Below are 25,514 nucleotides of genomic sequence, written 5' to 3'. Positions count from 1 at the left end.
TTTCATTCCTGCTCCTTTATCTCAGTTTCCCCCCAAACATGCTGGAAAGAACATGTGTGTTCAGTGCACAGTCACTCGGGCAGGGGTTCTTCCCCAGGAACCCCCTCCCCGACCCCCTTCCCCCCTCTCTGGGTGGCAGAGCAGGGGGCTCTCACATGGCACTCTCGTTTCCTCCCCGTCCCCTGGACGCCCCTTTCTCCTGTGCCATGAGTGACTTGTAGGGCTTCCCCAGGCTGGGGAGGGTGAGTTCAGCTTCCTGCAGCTCCAGCTCCCGCTGAGACAGATGTTCAATGACGGCCGCTCCGATAGAATCCCCCAGCACATTGGTCATTGTGCGAAGTCGGTCACTGCGGAGGGGAGGGGAGAGAGAAGCTGCTGTTAATCAAGGCTTGAGACACTCCACAAAGAAGGTGCAGCAGCTGGGGGCTCCTTGCGCCCTGGAGTCAGGGCTCACACTCCAGTCCAACACAGGTTGGACCAAGCTCTGATGTGCTCATATTTGTTCTCAGCAGTGCAATTCTTTTTTTAATGTAAATATCTGATATAGCAAATTAGGGGTATGGACATATATATGACACCTAGAAACATGATACTGATGAACTTTTTTGCAGGGCAGGAATAGAGACACAGATGCAGAGAATGGACTTGTGGGCACAGAGGGGCAATGAGAGGGTGGGACGAGTCGAGAGAGTAGCACCGACATATACGCAAGACCTTGTGTGAAACAAATAGCTAGTGGGAACCAGAAGCAGAGACGGTACTTTGCCAACAAAGGTCTGTCTAGTCAAGGCTATGGTCTTTCTAGTAGTCATGTATGGATGTGACAGTTGGACTATAAAGAAAGCTGAGCACCAAAAAAAAATGATGCTTTTGAACTGTGATGTCGGAGAAGACTCTTGAGAGTCCCTTGGACTGCAAGGAGATCCAACCAGTCCATCCTAAAGGAGATCTGTCCTGGGTGTTCATTGGAAGGACTGATGCTGAAGCTGAAACTCCAATACTTTGGCCACCTCATGTGAAGAGCTGACTCATTTGAAAAGACCCTGATGCTGGGAAAGATTGAAGGTGGGAAGAGAAGGGGACAACAGAGGACATGGTTGGATGGCATCACCGACTCAATGGACATGAGTTTGAGTAAACTCCAGGAGTTGGTGATGGACAGGGAGGCCTGACATGCTGCAGTCCATGGGGTTGCAAAGAGCTGGACATGACTAAGCAACTGAACTGAACTGAACTGGGAACCTGCTAGGGAACTCAGCTCGGTGCTCTGTGATAACCTAGAGGGATAGGAGGGAGTGGGAAGGAGGGAGGCTCAAGAGGGAAAGGATATATGTATACCTGTAGCTGATTCATGTTGCTGTACTGCAGAAACATTGTAAAGCAATTATACTCCAATTTTTTAAGTAAATTAATTCATTTTTAAAAAGAAAATTAGGGGTTATGAGCTGAACAGCATACAGAATGAGGAAGGTAACCACTGTGAGTAAATAAGACCCTGCTGGAAACCATCTAAAAGGGAGTAAGATCCAGGCAAGAGCTCTAAGGTGGAGATGAAAGTCCAGATTTTTATATGTAAACCTCCTATTATTAAAAGTTGAGAAAATTCCTTGGCATTCCAGTTGTTAGAACTCAGATTTCACTGCCAGGGCTTGGGTTCAATCCCTAGCCAAGGAACTAAGATCCAACAAGCTCTGCAGCACAGTCAAAAATAATTAATTAAAAAATAAAAGTTGAAGGGGGCTCCCCCAGTGGCACTAGTGGTAAAGACTCTGCCTGCCAATGTAGGAGACATAAGAGATGGGGGTTAAATCCCTAGATCAGGAAGAATTCCTGGAGGAGGGCATGGCAAACCACTCCAGTATTCTTGCCTGAAGAATCCCATGGACAGAGGAGCCTGGCGGGCTACCAACCATGGGGTCACAAAGAGTCGGACACTACCGAAGACACACACACACACACACACACACACACACACACACACACAAGTTGAGGGGCTTCTCTCGTGGTCCAGTGGCTAAGACTCTTCACTCCCAAAGCAGGGGGCGCAGATTCAATCCCTGGTCAGGGAACGAGATCCCACATGCCAAAACTTAGAATTCAAATACTGCGAGCAAAAATAGAAGACCTGCATGCCCCAGCTAAGACTTGGCACAGTCAAATAAATAAATAAAATTCAAAAATAAAAGTTGAGAATTTTTTTTTAATTTGCAAGTCAGCTCTGCCCCATGGATCACCTTTTTTTGTGTGTGATTTCTACATAAGGCAGGTACCATAGGGCTTTTCTGGAAGACGGGTAAAGCCCCTCATGGCTTACTTCTCTACTTCCAAAGATTAACTCTATGGAATTTGGGGTCCATACTGCTTGGGATGTTCTCCAAGGCCCTCTTTTCATCCTAAAATTCTAGAGCTCTGTCCTTGCTGCAGTGAGAGCCCATTCATTGGGAGTCCTACAGGGAAAGCAGGGGCTTCAAGGAGAGAGAGTAGAAGAGTCTGAAGAACACTCACAGGAACCAGTCCACAGCGATGATGAGCGTGATGTCTTCAGTGGGCAGGCCGACCGAGGTGAGCACAATCACCATGGTGACCAGACCTGCCTGGGGGATGCCGGCAGCCCCGACACTGGCTGCTGTAGCTGTGATACTGCACAGGAAGAAAGGACACAGGGACACAGGCAGGGGGAAGGGAGAAATGAGGGGGTATTAGGGAGACACAAAAGAAGGGAAGGGGTCAGATCCCCAAAATAAGAGCAAATTCAAAGTGACTTTTATCAAAAGCCAATGCAGAGATACCCCTCGTCTTTTACTGGGATCTGGCTGGAGTTTCATCCAATGATGGACGTTTTAAACAGTTCATATTGCAGATGCAAGAGCAGGTGTTTTGCTGTGGTTTTTTTTTTTTAAGCTGAGTTGTTGTTGTTGTTGTTGTTGTTGTTGTTTAGTTGCTCAGTCGTGTCTGACTCTTTGCAACCCCATGGACTGCTGCCCACCAGGCTCCTCTCTCCATGGTATTTCCCAGGCAAGAATACTGGAGTGAGTTGCCATTTCCTTCTCCAGGGGATCTTCCCAACCCAGGAATCAAATCCCCATCTCGTGCATTGGCAGGCAGATTCTTTACCACGGAGCCATGAGGTACGCCCCTTAAAGCTGAGTTATGTTTTATTCCAGGACCTTTCTGAGCCAGAGTGACAGCCACTCTGATAGCTCTGAGGAAAGGTTCTGAAAAGGTTAAGGATGAAGGACTTTTTGTTGGGAAAAAAAAAAAAGAGAAAAAAATACAAACTTGTCTGGAAATATCTAAAAGATTACTGCTAAACACAAAAATAAAAATTAAAAAAAACCAGAGAGTAGCCCTAGCATATATACACTCCCCTCTGTAAAATAGATAGCTAGTGGGAAGCTGCTGTGTACCACAAGGAGCTCAGCTCAGGGCTCTGCGGTGACATAGAGGGGTGGGATGGGGGAGGGAGAATGGGAGGGAGGCTCACGATGGAGGGGAAATGTGTTTGCTTATAGCTGATTCACACTGTTGTACAGCAGAAACCAACACAACGCTGTAAAGCAATTCCCCTTCAAATAAAAATTAACAATTAATTTTTTCAATCATCCTCCAATTAAGATTTAAATTAAAATCACCAGACATCTCAAGTCAGTGATTTGAGCACTTTTCTATGTATGGGACAATACAAGAGTCTGGCCCGTTGATACCATTCCTAGATGAGCATCTGAACTATACAGGGCCAGCAGCCTGCTTTGCTCCATCCTGAATTGCCCCCAAGGGGCACCTCTGGGGGCAGCTGCAGCGGCCAATAGCTGATGGCAGGGTGACAACCTTTGTTTACTGAAAAGACCAGCGACATTTTTTTGACCACAGATGCAAAGGAAAGCAAGCAGTCAGCATGGCATGAGTGTCTAGGGATGTCACATCCATGCCGCCCAGCTTCCCTCGTGGTTCAGTGCTAAAGAATTCACCTGCGATGCAGGATTCGTGGGTTCGATCCCTGGGTCGGGAAGACACCCTGGAGGAGGAATTGGCAACCCACTCCGGTATTCTTGCCTGGAGAATCCTATGGACAGAGCAGCCTGGTGGGCTACAGGCCGAAGGTGTTGCAAAGAGTCAAACAACTGAGCAACGAAACAACAACAACAAACCCCTGCCACCCAGTGCCTCACCCAGAGAGAGCAACGTGAGAGGTGATCCTGACGCTCCTTACAGTGTCCTCAATGCTTCTTTCTTTGCTCCTTTACTCTTCCTACGTGTAAAAGCAGGGGTTTAACCAGCTGCCTCTGGGGGCTGGAAGAGGGCAGAAGAATCAACCTGGGCAGCAGCCATGAAGCAGAAGTTTGAGTCCCCCATACACACACGTGCTAGAAGTAGGTGGGTCAGTAGAGAGAGGTCCTGATGCCAGGAAGGACACTCTGGAAGGGGGGCTAAGTTTAGAATCAAAAGAAGAAACTGTCTATGGCACTGAGTGAGAGAAAAAACATATACACTTGCATGTATATGGCTTAGGAAAACTAAAATGTGCAACACCTAGAAAATGAAAAAGATGGCGGTCCACCACCAAGTAGAGGGTCAGACTGAGTCAAGAGTAGGCTAACGAACTGAGAAGGTAGCATCAATATATATACACCATCCGGTGTTAATAAGACAGCTAGTGGGAAGCTGCTGGGTTTCCCAGGTGGCGCTAGTGGTAAGAACCCACCTGCCAATGCAGTAGACATAAGAGATATAGACTCAATCCCTGGGAAGATCACCTGGAGGGCATGGCAACCCACTCCAGTATTCTTGCCTGGAGAATCCCATGGACAGAGGAGCCTGGCAGGCTACAGTCCATGGGGTCACAAAGAGTCACACACAACTGAGTGACTGAGATGATATATAGCAAGAGTTTCATAAACGTTGGCCATCATCACCGCCACCGAAACCATTATCACCACCATCACCACGATCAACACCATCCACCTCATCTCCACTATTACCAACATAATCTACATCATCACTGTCATCAGCATCACTATCATCAGTGTCTCTTCCTTAGACTAGATTCTCCCTAAGTTCAGGAACCATGTCTTATTTTTTCCTGCATCCCTCAATACACGCCCCCAACCAATATCCAAAGGCTCCCTTCCCTCCAACACCATCCCTACCCCCAGCCAAGCTAATGACTTCTCAGGTCTCACCTGTTGGCAGGTTCCAACCAAGGCCAACTCACCTGATAGTTGTGATCTGGCCCAGGTTGAGCTCGTAGTTGTTGACTTGGGCGATGAAGATGGCGGCCAGGGCCTCATAGAGGGCGGTGCCGTCCATGTTGACAGTGGCCCCCACAGGCAGTACGAACCTGGTGATGCGGCGGTCCACACCGAGGCCCTCCTCCAGACAGCGGAAGGTGATGGGCAGTGTCGCAGAGCTGGGGAAGAGAGCCCCAAGGGCTGAGGATACGGGGTATCCCTGGGCCCAAGGAGGGCTCCCCTTGAGAACACTGGGAGGCAGGCTGGGAACTAGGGTAAGGGGAAGATGGCAGATGTATAACATTTCAGGGGCTGATAACTGTGCATGGGGGAGAGGGACTCTTCATGACACAGGGGGCACACAGCAGTGACGTCCCCCAGGCTCAGGTCTCCTGGCCCACCCAAAGTCAATAGCTTAAGGCTACTTACTACACACTAGTTCAGGTCACTGGTTCATGCCGCTAGCTCACTCTAACTACCCACTTCCAGAAAGAAGAGGAAAGATCTTCCAAGTTCCCACCTCTCAGGGCTAAGAGAAGGGTATTACAGAAGACTCCTATATAGTCCCCACTTCCCGTGTTTACTTGGGGACTGACCTCAGCTATACTAGCCTTCTCAGCCTTTCTCCCCACTTGGAGTCAGCTGATCCATAAAACATGTGCTCTGTCTGGTCCACTTTATATCATGCAAAGAGAAGCCTGGACCCACAGAGAGGATGTTTAGGTATCCATGCTTGCGGCAACCTGGTGAGTTTAATTCTGGAGGTACAAGTGACCAATCCTACTTGACCACAGATCAAGAGGCACATTCTTCAGTGTATAAGCAATAAAAATTATATTCTTCTTCCATCTGGTTGGCTCTAGTGATACGTCTCAGATTGTTTTGAATTTGGTTGATGGGAGAAAGGGGTGCTTCTTATGAACCCCCTGAAACCACAAAATAAAAGAAGCCAAGAGATCTCCCAGAGGCCATCTCAAGGCAAGATGAGACCCTACAAGCTAGAAAATGACTGAGATCAGGAGGCATGTTGGAACCTTTGTCCTAACCTCAAAGTTGGTAGCTGGCTCTCTGTCCATATTAAATAGAGAAACAGAAGAAGAGGGGAAAAGAGTCACAACAGCCAGCGCATGACAAAGATCAGTGCCCAGGTGCTGGGTGCTAAGTCACTTCAGTCATGTCTGACTCTTTGTGACCCTATGGACTGTAGCCTGCCAGGCTCCTCTGTCCAAGGGATTGTTCAGACAAGAGTGCTGGAGTGGATTGCCATTTCCTCCTCCAGGAGATCTTGATCCACCTTCAAAGAGCCACTGACACTACTAAGTAGCCCAGATGATGTTCTAAAGTGGTAGAAAGGGCAGGACTCCCAGGAGAGCCTGGGAAACACAAAGAATGGATCTAGGAAAGGTACCAGCAGTGGGAGTCAAGGTCATACCTGGAAGACGTGCCCATGGCGGTGATGAGAGCCTGCAGTATTCCTCCAATGAAGGGGAAAGGATTCCGGTGGGTGATGAGGAAGTAGATGAGAGGCAGGATGCCACCGGCATGGACGAACAAACCCACAATGACGGTCAGGGTGTACATGCCCAGCTGACCCCCCAGGACGGCCATGTCCTCCATCTCTAAGATCTTGCCAGCAATCAGGAACAGGATACCCACGGGTGCATACCTGGGCCAAGCCAGACACCTGTCAGGCCCTCCTCATGACCTCCCCTGGCACTAGCAGCCCCAAGCCTTTGCCCATATAGACTCTGGAGCCAGGCAATACCCACCATACAGCACCTGACTCCCCTCCAACCTCCCCCACACAATAACCTATGGGGCGGGTTTCCATGAACCTATCCCTTCTTTTCTTCCTGCTTATCTACAGCTCACCCTCAGTCCTACAGCTCCAAGATATACTCTCTTATAAGGGCTCTCCTTCACCCTCTCCCCACTTCAAAGACCTCCCAATTATCGCTGTCTTCAGGACTTCCTCCTGAGGCGATGCCCAGATACTCCCTACCTCTGACCCTCTAACTTCCTTCATTTCCCATATTTGTACTTCATATGCCCCTATTCTCTTCCCTAAAAGTGCATATCCTCACTCATTCACCAGCCCTGAGCTATTTCACCTGGATTTCCCACAGACATCTCAAAACAATCTCTCTCAAATATCCTATGATATCACTTATTTGTGGAATCTTTAAAAATGGTACAAATGAACCTATTTACAAAACAGAAATTGTGTCACAGATGGAAAAAACAAACTTATGGTTACCAAAGTGAAAAGGGGGAAATAAATTTGGAAGAGTGGGATTAACATACGCACATTACTATATATAAAATGGATAACTAATAAGAACCTACTGTATAGCACAGGGAACTCTGTTCAACACTCTGTGATGACCTACATGGGAATGGAATCTAAAAAAGAGTGGATATATGTATGTATATTATATATAACTGACTCATTCTGCTGTACATCTGAAACTAATACAACATTGTAAATCAACTATATGCCAATAAAAATTAATTATAAACAACCTGTCTTATTAAATTACCTATTTATTCATTTACTCAACAAATATCCATTGAGCACCTACTATGTTCCATTCACCTGGTCCCTGCCCTCTTGGTGCTTACATTCTAATGGGTGAAATATGCAGTACACAGAGAAATATGTCATTAAAAACCTCAATGTGTGATAACTGCAAAAGAGAGCCACTCCTGAGTGGGGCTTTAAGAAGGAGTGGTCAGGGAGGGCTTCTTGGAAGATGTGACATTTGCACTGAGACCTGAATGATGAAAAGCAACCATGCATATCTTAGGGGAAAGCGCTGCAGGGACAGTGCAAGACCCAGAGGTGAATGTGAGCTAGGAGTATAGGAGGAGCAGAGAGAAGACCAGGGAGACTGGAACAGTGAATGAAAAAGATAGTAGAAGAGACAGAAGAAGCAACTTCATCAGGGGCTCATCTGTTTTCCTGTCAAATCAGCTCATTGCTTAGTTTTATGAGTTTCTGCCAACAGTGCCCTAATTAGCTCATCACCTGGCTTCCTCTGTTACTTTTCTCTCTTTAGAAATTGAAGTCTACACTTGTTCATTGTCATGGAGGATGTACTACAGGAGGTGAGGACCACTTGGAAAGTTGGTGCAACAGCTTAGGACAGAAATGATGAGACCCAAGCTAAGGCTGTGGAAATAAGATCACAGGAGACACCGCCAGACATTTCTGGGCTCAAGGATAGGCCTGGTGGGTGATTGCTGAATTGTCCCCAACTCTGTGTCTATGAATATTCCCAAACTCCTCACCTCCATCCTTCGTTCTCATCCTCTGCAAAATTCCTCAACTCTGGATCAACTGTACATGATTTCTTTCCTTCCATACTCAGCTACCTGGCACATATAGCATAGGTGCGTGCTTGCTCAGTCGTGTCTGACTCTTCATGATCCCATGGAATGAAGCCCACCAGGCTCCTCTGCCCATGAAATTTTCCAGGCAAGAATACCAGAATGGGTTGCCATTTCCTGCTCCAGGGGATCTTCCCGACCCAGGGATTGAACCTGCAACTCCCGCATTTCCTGCACTGGCAGGCAGATTCTTCACCATTGTGACACATGGGTATTTTCCCAAACATGCCAAATACCACGATAAAACTCATGGTTCCCAATTCAGTTGAGTTTTCAATACTTCTTTTCAATCTTCTTGCTTATCCTTGATAAGCTTCCCCTCCAAGCTAAGTTGAGATCTTGGAAAAGCAGCTGGAAGGGTCCAGGACATCAGACCCCATGGGGTTAACTGGACTCAAGTGGGTAAGAAAGGGGAGAAGGGGACTTCTGCCTCCTGCACAGCCTCAGAACCCCAGTTGTGAATACAGTGAAGTGACCTTTCTGGCCCCACAGTCCCCATCCCCTCCACTTCTGAAACTTTTATTCCTAATGACAAAGTGGTTATGTGCAATGCATACATACTATAGGTCTTCTGGTTCAGTACTGGGTTCCCTTTAATATATTTTTTTTGTTACAAGTTATTTTGCTTCCTTCTCTTGTACTTCCAGTCTTGTTTTGCTTTCTTTCTTGGGTTTTGTTTTGTCTATTTTTTGTTATAACCTCTTGAAGTAACAGCACTTTAAAAAAGGTGACAACTGGGGCTTCCCTGGTGGTCCAGTGGTTAAAAATCTGCCTTGCAATTCAAAAGACATCGGTTCAATCCCTGATTCAGAAAGATCCCACATATTGTGGGGCAACTGAGCCCATGGGCCACAAGTAATGAGCCTGCACTCTAGAGACTGCAGGCTGCAACTACTGAGCCCAACAGGCCACAACTCCCGAAGGGTGTGCAACGTGCCCTAGAGCCCGTGTTCTGCAACAAGTGAAGCCACCACAGTGAGAATCCTGTGCACAGCTGCAGAGTGGCCCCCACTCGCCACAACTAGAGAAAGCCCGTGTACAGCAACAAAGGCCCAGCTCAGCCAAAAGTAAACAGAAATTTTTTTTCAAAGAGTGACAACTGAATTACAAGGCGGAGACCACCTTGAGCCTGACGGGAGACCACTCTGTATCCATAAATTTTGTTTTTAATCAAACAAAAATTTTTAACATTTCCCCTTTAATTTTCATTTAAAACCAATTTATTTAAATATTTTAGCCATAAGTTCTGAATAGTGAAGATATAGTAGATGCTGTGAGCACTCAGTATTGTCTCCCACTCCCTCTCCCCACCCCAATCCCCAGGCCTTGCCTCTTTGCTCAAGATACAAACAGACACTCTGCACCCTCCTGCTTTACCCAGGCTCTCAACTTAGCCTCTAGCCCCTCCCGGCCACTTTCGCCTGATTTGGGATGATGTACAAAGTCTTCCCCAATTTGGGAAGACAGTCTTGTTCCCATCTTCCACCACGATTCCCAGCGTATGCACCCACCTTCTGGAACTCCTCATAATTCCCCAGACAACTCAGATTCTTTCAAGCTTTGCATGTTCTGTTCCCTCTGCCTGAAGTACCTCTTCCTTCTTCAGGTCCTGTTGGACTCTACTCACCTTTCAAGACCCAGCTAAGAGGTGGACTTCTCCATGACTTTCTCCTCACCTTCCCAGGCAGAGTTCACTGCATATACCCCACTGGCGGCTCACTTTTCTGTATTCCCTATACTATTTTTTTCTTTTGAACCTTTTATTTTGTACTTGGGTCTAGTTGATTAACCATTTCGTGGTAGTTTCAGGTGAACAGCAAAGGGACTCAGCCACAATGTATACATGTATCCATTCTCGCCCAAACTCCCCTCCCATCCAGACTGCCATGTAACATTGGGCAGAGTTCCATGTGCTCTACAGTAGGCCCTTGTTGGTTATCCACTTTAAATAGGGCAGAGTGTACATGTCCATCCCAAACTCGCTTACTATCCTGTCTCCCTGACAATCATAATTTCGTTTTCTAAGTCTGTAAGTTTTTTTCTGTTTCGTAAGTAAGATCATTTGTATCATTTCTTTTTAGATTCCACATATAAGGGATGTCGTGTTTTTCTCTTTCTCTGACTTACTTCACTCAGTATGACATTCTCTAGGGCCACCAATGTTGGCATTGTTTTATTGTTGGCATTAATGGCAAATGGCATTATTTTATTCTTTTTAATGGCTGGGTAATATTCCATTGTGTTTAAGTACCACAACTTCTTTATCGATTGCTCTGTCAATCATATTCCCTATACTTTTTAAATCTCTATTGACTCGAGAACCTTCCACCTTGTATCATATTTATCTAATATGCGTCTGTCTCCTCTAAGACTTTGCGAGCTCTTTAAAGACAAGGACTGAATTCAAGTTATCTCTGTATTCCAGAGTTCGAAACAAAGTCTGCCTGGGAAAATGTCTGATGGGATTTAAAGAGTGAATGAATGAATGTGTCAATTAAGGAATAATTAGCAAGTGGATAAAGGAATAAGAAAATGAGCAAATGAAACATGAATGATGGGTGTGTGAATGGATGAGTGGCTTAAGCAAACAGATGAATGAATGCAGGGGATATTTGATTAAATGACAGAATAACAAATGTAGAGATGAGCAAGTCAGTCAAAGAATGAGCCTGAATGAATAAATGACTTAGTGAGAAAATCGATCCATCAGTTAATCAGTGGGTTAACTAATGCATGGATGAGTTTGTGAATGAATTTACGAGTGAATGAACATATCAATGAGTGAATTAACTTATGCCCAGACAAATGAACAAATGAGAAAGTGAGTAAACCAGTGCATGGAAGAATGATGATAAATAAATAAATGAGTGAGTGGATAATGTGGCTAATCCATAGAAGAATGAGCAGCTGAGCAGCTGAATGATGGAGTGAATAAACAATGCACAGAAGCATGAGTACAATGAGTGGATGAGTGGATACATAGGTGAACAGGGGCGTGAATGAGAGAATAAACCGTTCACAAAGCACAAAGGACTGAACGAATGACTGAATGAGTGGGTGAGTGAATTAACCAACAGACAGATAGATGACTTTGGCCAAAGGCGCCCCACAACCATTTCAGTAGCTAACCTACAACCTGACTTCCCAATCCTGACCTCCTTCCCATGTACCATCACCATCACTCCCTGCCCCCATCACAGCCCCACTCACCAGATAATGATGCCCACCAGCCTCATAATAGCCTCATTGAGGCTGTCGAAGAAGTCCCGCAGGACTCGGCCCTTGTGTTTCATGCCACCAATGACCAGCCCGAAGGCCACTGAGAAGACCACAAGGCCCAGGGCATTGATGCCATTGGCTGAGCCAGGCACAGGTACAGTCTCTTCAAAGCTCAGCACCTCCTGCAGGGTGCCCAAGGCTCGCGTGACATTTTCCAGGAGGCCGGTTCCATTCTCCAGTGAGGATGAAGGCGGCATAGAGGTGCCCAGCTCAGATCCATTATCTGTCCTCACAACAGTCCTGGTCACCAACCTCGTGCTGTACTGTGTCTTAAACTGAAATGTGGAGATATCAGGCCACAGATGAATGCATAGTAGATTGAGTGCATCAATAAATAAATGAGGAAGTGAACAACCTCATTTGTGCATGGGAGAATGAGTATAGATTTTGCATGAGCAATGTTCAGGCAGATTTGGGAGGCCTGTCTCCTCACCAATTTATGATCAGAAGCCCTGGTTCCTTCTCCATTACCATCCCCAGGCAGCCTTGGGTTGGCCTAAGTCCTTGTCTCTAACCTTCCCTGATCACCACACCATAGGAAGCACAGTCTTCCTTTCAGACTCTTCCAAAAGACCTGAACAGTGAGTGCTCTGTCCCATCCTTCTTCCCATCCCTCCCTCCTGGACCATTCACTCAGCAGCAAGCTCCCCCAACCACCCAAACCTCCTTGATCAGACAATGTCTTTCCCCCTGACCTGTTTGAAGCAGGCCTCCACAAGGTTGGGCGGAAACATATTTCTGCAGAAAAACATCAGATAAATGGACGTGGTTAGACCTTGGAAGAGAATCTAAAATGATCATAGCAATAATAATAACAACAGCAACAATAATAATAGCAGACAGCATTTGAACACTGAGCTAAGTGCCTTACCTCTAGGATCTGATTTAAACATCACACTAACCCTGGAGAATCCCATGGACAGAGGAGCTTGTCAGACTACAGTCCATGGGGTCCAAAAGAGTCAGACACAACCGAGCAACCAAGCATGCTTGCAACCCTAAAAGTATTACTGATTCTCCCCATTTTACATACAAAGAAACCAAAGCAAAAAGAACTTATGTAAGTTACCCAAAACCACACAGCTGCTAACTCAGGGGGAGGGGTAGACCTCAAATTCAGGTCTGTCTGAGCCCTAGGTTAGGACACTATGCCATCTCAGGGACTTCATATACTGTGATGTCTCAAAACACACACACACACACACACACACACACACACACACACACAGAGAGAGAAAGCTCCTGAACTCTTCCAACACTAGCTTTCCCCAAATTAAGTCACTAGGGGAGACTTGTGGCCAGTCTTGATGCTGGCAGGCAAAATCTTGCTACTCCAAGAGAATTATTCACCTTCCAATGCATCTCTGGAATACCAAACAAACACCATTTGTCCTGAGCCCATACCAAGAAGGTGCAACTATAGCCTTCCGAGCCTAAGGATCAAAAGATCACATTTTGGAAGTAAGCAAAATCAATCCCAGGGGATCTGTGGGCTTCCGTAGTGGCTCGGTCAGCAAAGAATTCGCCTGCAATGCAGGAGACCCAGGTTCCATTCCTGAGTCAAGAAGATCCCCCAGAGAAGGAAATGGTAACCCACTCCAGTACTCTTGCCTGGGAAATTCCATGGACAGAGGAGCCTGGTGAGCTATAGTCCGCGGGGTCACAAAAGAGTCAGACACAACTTAGTAACTAAACCACCACCACCACCCAGGACAGAAACTGAGTGCCAAGAAAACCCAGGTGGGCACTAGTGGTGAAGAACCTGCCTGCCAACTCAGGAGATGTAAGAGACATGGGTTCACTCCCTGGGTCAGCAAGAGCCCCAGAAGAAGGAAACAGCAACTCACTCCAGTATTCTTGCCTGAAAAATTCCACGGCCAGAGGAGCTTGGTAGGCTACATACAGTCCAGGAACTCACAGAAACAGTCGGACACGACTGAGCATGCACTATTATTCTAAAACTAGGCTCAACTTGGGTGCCATATTTCCTGACTGGGTCCACCTGTCTCCCCATAGGTCTCCCCATGAGTAAAGGTTGTTACACATAGGGCTGGAATTCCCATCAACATTAGAAAGGACGTCACCTGACCAGGTCCATGAAGGCATCTGCCGTGGGGATGGTCTCGATCCGACCCTCTCGGTGCAGCCCCTCCTTGGAGCCTTTCCCGGGGTGGATGATGGTGACCATGAGGATGCCGATGAAGACCGCGATGACCGTGGTCACCATGTAGTACACAGCCGCCCGCATCCCCATCCGCCCTGTCGCCTTGTTATCCAGGGACGCCATACCTGGAGGACAGGGGATGCAGCCCGGAGGAGCCCCATCCACAGCCCACCATCCGCTCTCCCATCCACTTGCTCCTCAGCCCCCATACTGCCACAACCAACCCTCCTCCCGTGACCCACCCCCGTCCTCCCACCCACATGGCTACCCTCCAGCTCCCATTCTGTGTTCCAAATACACCTTCCACTCCATCCTTTATCCCAAGCACCACTTCACTAACCTTCCTCCTACTCCAAGCCAACATTTTCAACCCCTACTCCATCCTCTAATTACCCCTATCTTGCACCATAACTTCATTTGCATTCCTCTCTTTACCCTACTATCCACCCCAAGCATCACACCTCCCTTCAGCCCACCTCAGTATACACTATCTGTATGTAGTATATACGCTTGGTACCCTATCCAGACACCCTTTACAAGGCTGATACACCCATCTTTCCACAGCTGAGCCTGCTGGCTGCTAATGACTCATGCTGGCCCCTTCTCTTGAACGTTGCTCTCAGCACAGCAGGAGCTTACTCGCCCACAAGGGCCCCAGTGGAGGCTGGGAGAAATGACTGATTGGCACAGGGATTCAAAAGCTCAGCTCCTTTGATTTAGAGGGAGGCAGAGTTGTGGAGGACGACTCTGTAGTTTTATACACTCTCCAGAGCTCCCTATGGGATCAGGCTGAGAGGCCAGCCTTCTTCTGAAGCCATTTCTGCTTAGCTTCTTTATCCACCCCATCCTGCTCATCTCACTTCCTCATAGGTTTCTCCTGAGAACTATTTTATCCCTCAATAATTCGCTTGTGCAAATATCCCCATCTCAGGCTCTGCAGCTAGGGAAACCCAACCCAAGAAATCATTCTTCTATGCCTTTATCATCACCACCACCCCGCCAAAGCTGGTGCTTGAGAACTGACCACTCTTTCTGTAAATAAAGTTTTATTGGAACACAACAATGCCCATTTGTTTACTTACTAATCTGCTGCTGCTTTTGCATGACAAGAGAAGTGAAGCGTTGCAACAGAGACCACATGGCCCTTGAAACAAATGTGTTCTACCTGACCCTTCATAGAAACAGTTTGCCAAGCCCTGCATAGGCTGTCTACACTTCCATCCTACCCTCCACCCACCAGGGCTTCCCTTGTGGCTCAGTTGGTAACGAATCCACCTGCAATGCAGGAGACTTGGGTTCGATCCCTGGGCTGGGAAGATCCCCTGGAGAAGAGAAAGACTACCCACTCCAGTTTTCTGGCCTAGAGAATCCCAAGGACTGTATAGTCCGTGGGGTCGTAAATAGTCAGACACAACTGAGCGACTTTCACTTTCACTTTCTCCACCCACTATTTTGTAACCTGTCTCAAACACCTTCATCCACAGCCCACTCCATGACCATCCACACCATATCCCAGGTACCTTTCCTGGTGACCCCACAACAGCCTTCCTTTCATCTCTAAGCCCCCAACAGGCTGGTATTTTACCTCCAAGGAAAAGTACAGGAACATTACTGAGATAAGCCACCTAGGTCATACGGGTTCTAAAACACAGGTCTGATTGGGACTGGGGCTTTGGTCAAGGACTCAGAGTGAGTTGCATGCTCCATGTTTGAGGTCCTGAGTTGGGGAGGTTGTCCCATGCTTGGAACAGCCTTGGCTCAAGGTGTGAGCCTGGACTCTGGGATGGGTCTTGGAGGCCAGCCCCAGCCTGGGTTCTCTCACCTGTGACCAGGCTGGAGACAATGAGGGGCAGCACCAGCATCTGCAGCATCCTCATGAGGAGCTCTCCAGGGAAAGAGAAGTACTTGATCTGGCGGTAGCTGAGCTGGTATGGGCGCAGGGCAAAGGCCAGGCTGACCCCTAGGGCCAGAATGAGCGGTGCATAGAGTTGAATTTGGTCACTGAGCCCCAAGGAGGGGCCATCCATCCCAAGCAGGGTCTGTGTGTGTGTGGATCGAGGTAAAAGAAAAGAGAAACATTTGACGAGTGTGTGTTGGTGTGTACATTGTGGAATGCACGAATTTATGTGCTACTGCCGTGGCATGTGTGTATATGTCTATACCCACTCCTGTGTACCTATGTACACATATGTAACAGTGTATGCTCACTTGTGCACATGTATCTGTGCCTGTATGTGAGGGCCCATGCATATCACATGCCCATGTCTTTCCTATGTGTGCATATAGGTGTTACTTGTATGTGTTGGCTTCCTCGGTGGCTCAGTGGTAAAGAATCCACCTGCCAATGCAGGACATGCAGGTTCGATCCCTGGGTTGGGAAGATCCCCTGGAGAAGGAAATGGCAACCCACTCCAGTGTTCTTGCCTAGGAAATCCCATGGACAGAGGAGCCTGGCAGGCTACAGTACAAGAGTTGGACATGACTTAGCTACTGAACAACAACATGTTCACTTGTGCACGTGTATCTGTGCCTGTATGTGAGGGCCCACATACATGAGATGTGCATGTTTCTCCTACATGTGCACCTAGGTGTGATTTATATGTGTGTGTTACTATTTTCAAGCATGGGCGTGTACATGTATTTAAGCTTTTCAGTGAGCCAATGTGTGGGCAGACTAATGCATATGTGTGTGTGAACATGTTTGTAAGTTCTACTATAGGTGTACAAATGTGTGAGTTTATGTGTTTGCACCTGTAAATTTTGTGCATGCATAAAAATGTGTTCGTGTCTGTTCACATGCAGAAAGTGTATGCTGTGTGTTCATATGCAGACAGTGGGCATTTGAACAGTGTATACTTATGCACGTGCGTGCACTTGCATATCCATGAGACACTGCACGTACAGCTATGTTTGCGGGAGTGTGTACCATTTGTCTATATCATGGGGAGGCGGAATGGTGGACTTGGGCACGCGTGCAGGTGAGAATAAGTAAGTGGAGGGAAGAACCCTGAGTGCAGGGGGTGTCCCTCGAGTCCTCACCCTCCGAGGGCAGAGCCCGCCCCTCCCAGATGACTCACCAATGACCACGGCACTGACAGTCAGCAGGATGAAGGCGTTCCTGCGCAGGAACCGCAGCACGTGCTCGCGTGTCATGGTCTGCAGGCGCAGGCGCGTGCGCAGCGCTCTCTGCTGCAGGCTCTCCTGCAGTCGTTGCAGCCAGCCCACCCGGCCCAGCCGCTGGCCACTCTCCCGCAGAAAGAGGCTGTTGCCATGGCTGCTCATCGTCTATCTGTGGGGAACAGAGGGAGCAGGCCTGGTGAAGGATGAGACAGAAGGCGAAGGAAAGGGCAGAAGCTGGTGAGGAACTCAGGGAGAGCGCTGGTCCAGTGGGGATGTGCCCATGCTGGGCTGCCTGAGAACACCGCCTGAAGTTCAAGGGTCATGTCCTGGCAGAAAAAGGATCAAGGTCTCCAGAACCATCCCCAGGCATGGGTGGGAGAGACAAAGAAGCAGATCACAATTTCAGGGATGATTTTGCCATTCTGTATCTCTGGCCCCCTCCTTAGTTCATGAAAACTGAAAGTGTTTGTCGCTCAGTCCTGTCCAACTCTTTCAGACCAGATGGACTGCAGCCCATCAGGCTCCTCTGTCCATGGAGTTCTCCAGGCAAGAAATCTGGAGTGGGTTGTCATTTCCTCCTTCAGGCAATCTTCCTGAGCCAGGGAAGATCTTCCCAACCCATCAAACCTGGGTCTCCCAAATTGCAGGCAGATTCTTTACCCTCTTATGAGATCGTTACAAGTAATTGGGAGCTTCCCTGGTTCACAAACCAGACTAACAAGCCTCTGCCAAGCACCAGTTTCACGCAGACTCTTAAACAAGGTACTTTGGGGCTAGCACCCCAAATTAATACGATTTCATGTTTGGCTTAGTTGCTGTGCTGTGCTCAGTCATGTCCGACTCTTTGCCACCCCATGCACTGTAGCCCGCCAGGCTCCTCTGTCCATGGGATCCTCCAGGCAACAATAATGGAGTGGGTTGCCATTTCCTGCTCCAGGGATTTTCCTGACCCTGTATTTTAATACACATTAAATAAAATGCATATAGAAATTAAAACTCGCCTATCCTTTTACCAATACCATATATGCCCAGGGCAGTCTGGAAATTGTGATTTTCATGAGTCTGAGGAACATTTGCCTTTGTGTTCCCTTCCTCCATTAAAACATACATCAAAATTAACCTACAGGGGTGTGATGGGGTGGGTGGGAGGTTGAAAGGAGGTTCAAGAGGGAGGGCACATATGTATACCCATGGCTGATTCATGTTGATGTATGGCAGAAATCAATACAATATTGCAATTATCCTTCAATTAAAAATAAATAAATTTCTAAGAAATATTTTACAACTGCGTTTGTATAAAAGTGAATATAGTATTTTGGAGCTTGATAAAGGTGATTGCTGTACAATGTTGCAAATGAACTAAATGCCACTGAATGCCATTTTAAAATGGGTGGTTGTTCTGCGTACATTTCACTCCAGTTTTTTAAATGAATATTAATATTATATATTAAAATATTTTATTCAATCTGAAAGTTAAATTCTTTATTGTAATTTTAAAAGAAGCACAAACAGGAATTTCAGTGGTTAAGACTCTGCCCTTCCACTTTTGGGGGAGCATGGGTTTGACCCCTGGTCAAGGAATTAAGATCCCACATGCCATGAGGCTCAGCAAAAAAAAAAAAAAAAAAGCATAAACATTTGCATGGGTCCCTAAAAGTATTGTGGGCCCTGGGCAGCTCCTAATCTGGAAAGATAAGTAGACTTGCCTATATGACCTCACAGCAAGTGGCAGTGCCCCTAATATAGGCATACTGGAAATTCTGTTATCCCTCTATATTCATTCCCAGGCAAAAGGCTAACCACTAGAGATAGCATGGCCCAGGCTCCCCTGCCATTGCAGGCAGGCCAGTGGGAAACAGCAGAATGGCAAGTGGGAAAAGATGGAGATGGCACATTCTTCCAGCTCCCCCTGCCAGGCTCACGTTTGGCAGTGACTGGCTCCCCAGGTGATGTAGTAGTGAAGAACCCACCTGCCAATGCAGGAGACGCAAGAGGGTTCCATCCTTGGGTCAGGAAGATCCCCTGGAAGAGGAAATGGCAACCCACTCCAGTATTCTTGCCTGGAAAATCCCCAAGACAGAGGAGCCTGGCGGGCTACAGTCCATGGGCTAGCAAAGAGTTGGACACAACAGCACACACACAGGCACGTATTCCTCTACATAAGGCCACAGCTCCCATCAGACAATTCTCTGCAGCTGTTGGACATTTGGACATCTTCTTTGGAAAATGACTATTTAGTTCCTCTACCCATTTTTCAGATTGATTTTTGTTATTGAGTTGTATGAGATCTTTACATATTTTGGATATTAACCCCTATCCCATGCATGATCTGCAAAGTTTTTCTCCCCTTCTTCAGGTTGCCTTTTCATTTCGCTGTTGTTTTGGTTTGGGTTTTTTTTTTTTTTTTTTTTTTTTGGCCATATAGAAGCTTTTAAGTTTGATGTAGTACCACTTGTTGATTTTTGCTTTTGTTGTTTGTGCTTTTGCTGTCATATCAAAAAAAAAAAAAAAAAAACCTCATTGATGGGACCAGTGTAGAGGAACTTCTTTCTAACATTTTCTTCTAACAATTTTATGGCTTCAGGTCATATATTTAAGTCTTATACCCAATCAATCCATCTGGTCCCATCGCTTCATGGCAAATAGATGGGGAAACACTGGAAACAGTGAGGGACTTTATTTTGGGGGGCTCCAAAATCACTGCAGATGGTGAGTGCAGCCATGAAACTAAAAGAGGCTTGCTCCTTGGAAGAAAAGCAATGACCAACCTAGACAGCATACTAAAAATCTGAGACATTAATTTTCCCACAAAGGTCCATCTAGTCAAAGCTATGGTTTTTCCAATAGTCATGTATGGATGCGAGAGCTGGAGTAAAAAGAAAGCTGAGCGCCGAAGAATTGATGCTTTTGAACTGTGGTGTTGGAGAAGACTCTTGAGAGCCCCTTGGACTGCAAGGAGATCCAACCAGTCCATCCTAAAGGAGATCAGTCCTAGGTGTTCACTGGAAGGACTGATGTTGAAGCTGAAACCCCAGTACTTTGGCCACCTGATGCAAAGAACTGACTCATTTGAAAAGACCCTGATGCTGGGAAAGATTGAGGTCAGAAGTGGACAACAGAGGATAAGATGATGGTTGGATGGCATCACCGACTCAGTGGACATGAGTTTGAGTATACTCCAGGAGTTGGTAATAGATAGGGAGGCCTGGAGTGCTGCAGTCCATGGGGTCACAAAGAGTCGGGCACAACTGAGTGACTGAACTGAACTGAACCCATTTCAAGTTAATTTTTGTAAGTGGTGTAAAATTGTTGTTTAGTTGCTAAGTCGCATCCAACTATTTTGTGACTCCATGGACTGCAGCCTGCCAGGTTCCTCTGACCATAGGATTTCCCAGTCAAGAATATTGGAGTGGGTTGCCATTTCCTTCTCCAAGTGATCTTCCCAACCCAGGCATCAAATCTACATCTCTCACATGGGCAGGCGGATTATTTACCCCTGAGCCACCAGGGAAGCCCAGTATAAAATGGGGGTCAGATTTTATCATTCTGCACGTGTTTAACCAGCTTTCCCAACATCATTTGTTAAAGAGAGTATCTTTCCCACTGAGTGTTTGTGGCTCCCTTGGCATGATAAAAAAGCTATTGCTACAGCGGCAATCACGTTTCTGTGTTCGCCCAAAAGTTCGCTCAGATTTTTCCATAACGTCACATGGGAAAACCCAAAGGAACTTTTCAGGCCAAACCAATATTATACAACATATATCAAAACAACATGGTGTACATCTTAAAATGTATCCAATGTTATGTATCAATATGTATTTCAATTAAAAAAATAATAAAGACAATTCTTTGTTACAGCCAAAGCTCTCTCCAGGTCTCCCTCTTGCTCCCTCCCTGCCACTCCCCTATTCTTGCTGTTCCCTGAGTTGTACCAACTTTACTGGTTTAACCTTGTAAATAGTCCTTAATTTTCAACTCCCCTTTTCAAGTGTGCTGTCAGTTTCCTGACAGTTTCCTTCATCTGACTCCTAGAGGAAAAAAAAAAATCTCTCCAAACCAAAGGAAGGCAGTAAATATTGTATCCTGTGCTGAGCTGTGCATATTCAGGTTGCCTGGATGGCTGTAGAACTTGGCCTTCCTCAGCTGCTCTCTGATCATGGTTTCAGATTCTTCTCCTTGCCACCCTTTCCCCAAGCCCTAATCCCAACCCCAGTGCCTGAATCCATCCAGATCAAGTGGGAAACTATCAGAGATGGGCCAATAAGTAGTTCCCTGAACTTTTTTCGGGGTGGAGGGGAGCAGTGCTGCCACTGGCTGAGCAGCTACTTTTCTGAGATCACTGCCTTTCTTGTCCTCCTATGCACCTCACATATCCCAGGGATAGGGTATCTGCCTCAGTTTTCCGGGCTCTCCTTCCTTCAGCTCTAAGTCCTAGTTCCAACATCAAATCCCAGTTAGGATCTTGCTCCAAAGGATCCTGAAATCACGATGGTATTTTTCAGCTGGCTGTGAAAAATCCCAGATAGGAAACCAAGTGTGTGATTACTCCCTCACCTCTAAGATGCATGTTCCCAGTCACCAAGAAGTATTGTGAAGCTTGCCCATGGGTTGAAAGGGCTTATTCAGCTGAGATGTTAACTCATTACAAAAAATCCAGAGTGAGTTTGTCTATTTCCTATGTCTTCCTTAAGAGAAAGAGCAGGGATGGACAAGCCATTGTCCAAGGGTCAGCTCTGGCCTGCTGCTTGCTTTAGTAAATAAACTTTATTGCCACATAGCCATGCTCCTTTCTTTATTCTCTACAGCTACTTTTGTGCTACAGTGGAGGAGCTGGGTTGTTGGAACATAAGAGGTTTTATGGATGTCCATACACTATTGCTGGTCCTTTACTGAAAATTGTTGCAGAACCCTGCCTTAGAGGAAGAGCATGCATGAGCTCTTTGTTTCACATCCAACTCCACCTTGCAGGACCTGGTCACTTTCTATGTGATTTGATGACTCGATTCATGTGACACTTAGAATAGCACCTAGTGAGCATGAAACAGATGACAGCTATGGTTAATAAAAAGCATCAGTCCAACAGACATATGACTGAAGACAGAGAAAAACACTGACGGGAAAGAGTTTTCTCATCAGTCTTGCTCAGTGCTAACGGCATTACTTGCCAAGCAATGTTTGACTTGAAATGTTTTTCCCAGGAATTTGGCCTCCACTTGGCCCCTTCTCAGTTTCTCTTGGACCCCTGGGGGCTTCTGCCCTCACAGTCAGTTCTCTCTTGTCTAGTCTTTCCTGGTCCTGGGCCTTCTCTTGGCCCTGCTTCTTCGGTTCCTGATAGGGAAATGACCCTCCCAGGGTCCCCAGTATCTGCAGGAGTTCAAAGACAAGTGCCCCACCTGCTGCCCTCAACCTCCAGACTTTCAGATGTGATGAGATGTGAAAGCCACCCTTCTCTCAGGACCAAGGAGAAGAAGAAGGAACTTCTACATTCTAAAGCTGAAGCAAACTACAGTGGGCAAACGAGGACGCTTTCCATACATTTTATCTCAATACTCTGCCAGCCTGAGGAGTGAGTGAAGGGAGAGAAGGAGGAGGAGGAAATCACACACATTACACACACACACTTGAACACACAACCTCATATACCTCGTGTGTACAACTGACATATACACAACTGCACAAAGACACACAGTCTCACACGCACAGAACTGTTCGACATACAACACACACAACTTCAGAAATGCAACTCCAGGCATCATACTATGTGAAATAAGTCAGACAGAGAAAGACAAACACTGCATATTACTTATATGTGGAATCTAGAAAACACAACAAACTGGAGAACATAACAAAAGAGAAACAGACTCACAGATGTAGAGGACAAATTAGTGGTTACCAGTGGGGAGAGAGAAGGGGGGAGCAGCAACTCAGGGGTAGGAAGTTACATGTACAAACTATTGGGTATAAAATAAGATATAAGGATATATTGTGCAACATAGCAAATATAGCCAACATTTCATAATAACTATAAATGAAGTAAATCTTTAAAAATTGTGAATCATTATATTGTATTGTATCATTATATTGTAACCCACCAGGCTCCTCTGTCCATGGGATTTTCCAGGCAAAAATACTGGAGTGGATTCATTAACTTCTCCTGGGGATCTTCCTGACCCAGGGATCAAACCCGCATCTCCAGTTTGGCAGACAGATTCTTTACCACTGCGCCACCTGGGAAGCCCCTATTGTATTGTATACCTGTAATTTATGTAATATTGTACATCAGCTTTACTTCAATTTAAAAAAGAGAAAAGGAGCTTTATTCATGCAGTATGTCATACAATTCCTACACACACAAACATACACGCACTTGACATTCATGCACGCCATCAGACACAAAACCCCACAGTCCTCCTCAGACACACAGCTCCATACACACACACCCCTTCAGGATCTTGCACAACTCCCCTTGTAAATGAAGCTCTATACAGGCAGGTACATAATACACACACACACACACAACTTGGGACACAAGACACAAAACTTCAGACATCGAAATGCCTTCCCACATTTAAACATTCAGCCTCACTCATCTCTGTGGGTTGGCACTCCTACTCAAAATTCAGTCTCACACACACACACCATCACCACCACCACCCCTCATAGAACTTCTGACCCAGTCCCCCTGCATCGGTGGCCAACGTCTCAGTCACAATCAGGGCCCTCCGGATTGGAGGAATAAACCCCCTGATAAGGAAGGGAACCAAGCCTTGGAAAGGCACCAGGCATCAGGCAAAGATGGAAACCTGCCCACGGGTAGAGGCCATGGATAAGAGGGACAGGATGGACAAGAGCGGAGATGGGTAACCAAGGAGACAGGAAACTCACCAGGGCTACAGGAGATGAGCGGAGGCTACGACTCTACGGGGCAGGGAGCAGCTGAGACAAAGAGCAGCCGAGAGATGAGAACATGGGCGAAAGGGGGGCCCCACCCGCCTGACCCCATGATAGGCCCAGCCGGCCCCGGATCCCGCCTGCCAAAATCTCAGAGCCCCCGCCCTCGCAGAGCCGCGGGACTCTCACTCACCAGCGCCAGGAGCAGCGGGGGCGGCCTGCCCGCGCGTCCGCCTGCGCGCTGCGCGGGGATGCAGGTGCCGGAGCCCAGCGAAGCGCCCGGCCGGGGCAGCGGGGACCCGCCAGAGACCGCGCAGCGCCTGCTCCAAAACCAAAAAGGCCGAGGTACCGGCGCGGAGCCGCGACGCGCTGTGCAGCTGGTGGGATCCGCGCCGGGCCCGCGTTCACGTGGGTGCGGGGGCGCCGGGCCGTTGGAGGGGGGGTGGCGGGATCCCCTCCGGGATAACCCCCGCCTCCCCCGCGCCCAGCCCAGGCTCAGCAGCCGAGCGGGAGAAAGGGCACTGCGTGTTTGGGGAGGGGTGAGTGGCCTCTCTCGCGTCTAGCCCCCGCCCCCAGCTCGGAGCCGCGCCTCCGAACCCCTGCCTCCCGCCGCCTCCCGGGCCCTCCAGACTCCCGACCATCCCTGGAGAGCGCGGGGACCAGGCCTCGGCATCACTGGGCCCGCGCCCACATCCTCAGCGGAGGTCTAGGGAAGGCGCGGCGTGGACTCGGCTGCCCGGCTTCTCCCTCCGGGTTCACGTTCCTTCTTTGGCCACATGGCCGCTGTGTGAGTTTGGGTCAGCCCCTCTCCCTCTCTGAGCCTGGTCTCCTCATTTAAACAATGGAGGTGACTCTGCCAACCCCACAGAAGATTAAAGCTGAGAAAATTAAAGTGCGCGTGAGCCTGGAAATCCTCCGTGCAGCATGAAGCCTTGTGCAAGTGGGAGGCAAATCACTGCTGGTAGCCTTGTAATTAATATTATTCTTTGCTCTCTTTAGGATACCCCGGGCAGTGTTGATTTTGCTTTTCTTCCCAAAAGGCACTGATTTGGTCCCTTCCAATATCTCCTACTAATTGCCATTTTTAAGAGCTGAGCACAGAGCTTGGCGTGTGATTAAAACCTCAATATGTGTTTGCTATTATTATTACCGAGCAATTGTTTATGGCAACCTCCTAGTCTAGCCAGGCTCTTTTACACCTATTTAATCTTCACACTCCTATGTAGTAGCTATCACTACCCTCAGTTTGCAGATGAGGGTACAGGCTCTCAGAGAGGTTCAGTAATTTGACCAAGATCACACAGCCAGAAAGCAGTCACCCCAGTTCCAACTCTGTGCATATAGCCCCCACTTTCCTTCATGACACAGCAGCTTCTATTAATAGATGAGCAGTTCTCAAACTTAGCTGTACCTTAGACTCACCCACTAGTTGTTGTTTAGTC

At 47.4% G+C, this 25,514-nt stretch overlaps 1 protein-coding gene across 4 annotated transcripts; it reads right to left on the bottom strand.

The window, feature by feature from the left end:
* On the bottom strand, nucleotides 1-24,603 carry SLC1A6 (solute carrier family 1 member 6). Of its 4 annotated transcripts, none has more exons than XM_042249774.1 (10): nucleotides 24,266-24,603; nucleotides 17,139-17,350; nucleotides 15,884-16,021; nucleotides 13,982-14,186; nucleotides 12,593-12,635; nucleotides 11,829-12,172; nucleotides 6,661-6,894; nucleotides 5,213-5,407; nucleotides 2,506-2,640; nucleotides 1-347 (listed from the first exon to the last, which is right to left on the bottom strand). In XM_042249774.1, exons 2-10 carry the CDS (start codon nucleotides 17,341-17,343, stop codon nucleotides 152-154), a joined length of 1,695 nt encoding a protein of 564 aa, XP_042105708.1. In that variant the 5' UTR covers nucleotides 17,344-17,350; nucleotides 24,266-24,603; the 3' UTR covers nucleotides 1-151. The 4 variants fall into 4 exon arrangements, with proteins under 4 accessions (XP_042105708.1, XP_060272241.1, XP_027834949.1 ...); XM_060416258.1 differs by lacking the exon at nucleotides 24,266-24,603 and adding an exon at nucleotides 23,274-24,124; XM_027979148.2 differs by lacking the exon at nucleotides 24,266-24,603 and adding an exon at nucleotides 24,067-24,124.
* Nucleotides 24,604-25,514: the final 911 nt, after the last annotated feature.

The sequence above is a fragment of the Ovis aries genome, chromosome 5, assembly GCF_016772045.2.
Source record: "Ovis aries strain OAR_USU_Benz2616 breed Rambouillet chromosome 5, ARS-UI_Ramb_v3.0, whole genome shotgun sequence".
Classification (NCBI taxonomy): domain Eukaryota; kingdom Metazoa; phylum Chordata; class Mammalia; order Artiodactyla; family Bovidae; genus Ovis; species Ovis aries.
This window is presented reverse-complemented; position numbering and strand designations above follow the sequence as displayed.